The 2,331-nt window shown below is 48.3% G+C and overlaps 1 protein-coding gene across 1 annotated transcript in view; it reads right to left on the bottom strand.

The window, feature by feature from the left end:
• Positions 1-383, bottom strand: part of DYNLT2B (dynein light chain Tctex-type 2B) — a 21,222-nt gene extending 20,839 nt beyond the window's left edge. Inside the window, exon 1 of the mRNA XM_007465872.1 lies at positions 145-383. Coding sequence (XP_007465934.1) covers positions 145-269 — 125 coding nt within the window. The 5' untranslated portion in view covers positions 270-383. The remainder of the gene's footprint in view (positions 1-144) is intronic.
• Positions 384-2,331: the final 1,948 nt, after the last annotated feature.

Raw genomic sequence — 2,331 nt, 5'->3', positions numbered from 1 at the left:
CCCGCCCCTCTCTCCCGCCCCGTCCGGCCCCACCCCGCCCGTCACCCGCGGGTTCCTTCCGGACGCCCCGGCTACTGGCAAACTCTTCCTGCAGGAAGCATCGGTTACGCAGGTTGGCCACGCCACAACGCGTCTGCTACCCGCCTTTGCTGGAAAATGGGCCGCAGAATATAGGTATTCTCGGACTCCCCAGCGTTCTTCTCAGTCTCAGGCAACTCTTCGACCGCAGAGAAGGACGTGCGCATCGGGAACGATGCGGCGACCGACATGGCCTAAGCTTCTTGGCCCCGTATTTCTCCCGAAGAAGGCTTAGCTCGCGGCGCCACGGAGCTGGGAAATGGTCGCCAGGGCGACAGCGCCGCCTTTGACCCTATGTGCGGCGGCTGCGCACTCTGCGCTGTGCGACCCGCCCTTCTTGTCGTGCTCGCACTGCCCTACCTGCGCCTGCGCGCCGGATGCTGGACCAGAACCGGCGGAGCTCCAGTGACCATAACTTCGGCAAAGACTGGTTTGTTTCTGTTCCGTTTACAAAGCACTTAAACACGCGTCAGCTCTTATTAACCGCGCTGCAATCTTAGAAAGTGACGCAGAACCTGAGGCCCGTAGAGGCCCAAGGATACACAGCTAGTAAGCAGCCGGTGAAACTGAGCTGGACCCTGGGGTGAGGGGTGGGGGGCGGTCCATCGACAGATCCTGTGTTCTTGGCTTCTTGCTTGTGAAAAAAGCTTTAGTCTCCTAGGCCTTTCCGAGTTCTAAAGAAAAGACTAGCAGTTAATGTTTCTAAAAATGGAAAATCAGTCAAGCAAGAAAAGTAATCATAAACAATAGGTCAGCCATGAAAAGAGTTACAGGATTCCTATCTTCCCCTTAAGGGATATAGGTAACCTTCTGATGCACATTCTTTTTTTTTGATGGTTGTACAACATTATGATTGTATTTATACCGTTGAACTGTACACTTAAAAGTGGTTAAGATGAAAAATTTTGTTATGTGTATTTTACCACAAATAAAATAGGGGGAAAAAGTACCTAAGGTGATTGATAACCTTTGTCTCCCGCTAAGAAAACATTGCCCTCATCCACTGCTGATGCACATTCTTAAATTGTTTTCACAGAAACCAGGACCCCCACCAGATGGAAACTGCTGACCGCAAATGCTAGACCATAAACTGGCTGGAGCCAGAGATTCGATGATTGAGATTCCTGAAACTTCACCCAGTTACCTCACCACTAACCAATCAGAAGAATGTCCAGGAGCTGATCACACACCCTGGAACCCTCACCCCTAATGTTGCACTGAAAGCCATTGGGGAATATGAGTCTTTTGAACACTAGCTCCCCATCCTCCTTGTTTGTCACCCTGCAATAAACGCTGTACTTTACTTCACCACAACCCAGCATCAGTAGATTAGCATTCTGCAATATTGGCAGAATCGAGCAGTTGCAAAAAGAGACCATATGGCTCTCAAAGTCTGAAATATTATCTGGCCAGGCAAAACTATATAAAAAAAACCAAAAGATAACTAAGTGAAAAAATATATAATCTGGGCCATTACAGAAAAAGTTTGTGGTGTACTGATCTAATCCATAATTGCCAACCTGCAGTTCCCCCAGCCTCACCACACTCCTGCTCCAGGGCAAAAGTCAGGAAGGAGCAAACTTAGTATGCCTTTCCTGCTTATGAGCACCAGTCCTGGTCCTATTTTAGAAAGCTGTATTATCCTGCCAGCTTCAAAGACTAAGAAGAAATTCCCCCAATATGCATCCTGAACAAAGATCCCAAAACAGGAGAGAGGGAGGTGCTCTGCTTTCCACATTCCACAATGAAGGAGCTGTGGCATCACAGTTCTCCACCCACAGCATCCTGTGTCTCCCCTTTTGAGCTTCTATTTCCTCTGCTGGGAAAACACTTCCTTCCCTCTTTGCTGGGCTAACCATTTCAAGAATCAGTTCAAACATGACTGATGCCTTCCTTCATCTCTCACAGATCCTCTCCTTAGAGGTTCCTGGTTCCTTCAAGCTCTCATTACATCCTGGGTTGACCTCTAACATGGTCCCTACCATATGACATTCAAATTATTAGTAGATGAGTTTCCCTAACATGACCATGAGCTCTTCAAGGACAGGGCAGGGCCCAAGGGCAAGGACCATGTCTCAGTCATTTTTGAATTCACAGCATGCATGGCAGTGCTGAGCACACAGTGGGCACTCAGTATATACCACTTATTGAATGGCACTGAACACTGGTGGATTAGTCAGCTCAGGCTGCCATAACAAAATACCACAGACTGCGTGGCTTAAACAATGGAAATTTATTTTCCGGAGGCTGGAA

Source organism: Lipotes vexillifer, unplaced genomic scaffold (assembly GCF_000442215.2).
Source record: "Lipotes vexillifer unplaced genomic scaffold, Lipotes_vexillifer_v1.1 scaffold853, whole genome shotgun sequence".
NCBI lineage: Eukaryota > Metazoa > Chordata > Mammalia > Artiodactyla > Lipotidae > Lipotes > Lipotes vexillifer.
The sequence above is the reverse complement of the archived record's forward strand: the minus strand, read 5'-3'. Positions and strand labels throughout refer to the sequence as shown.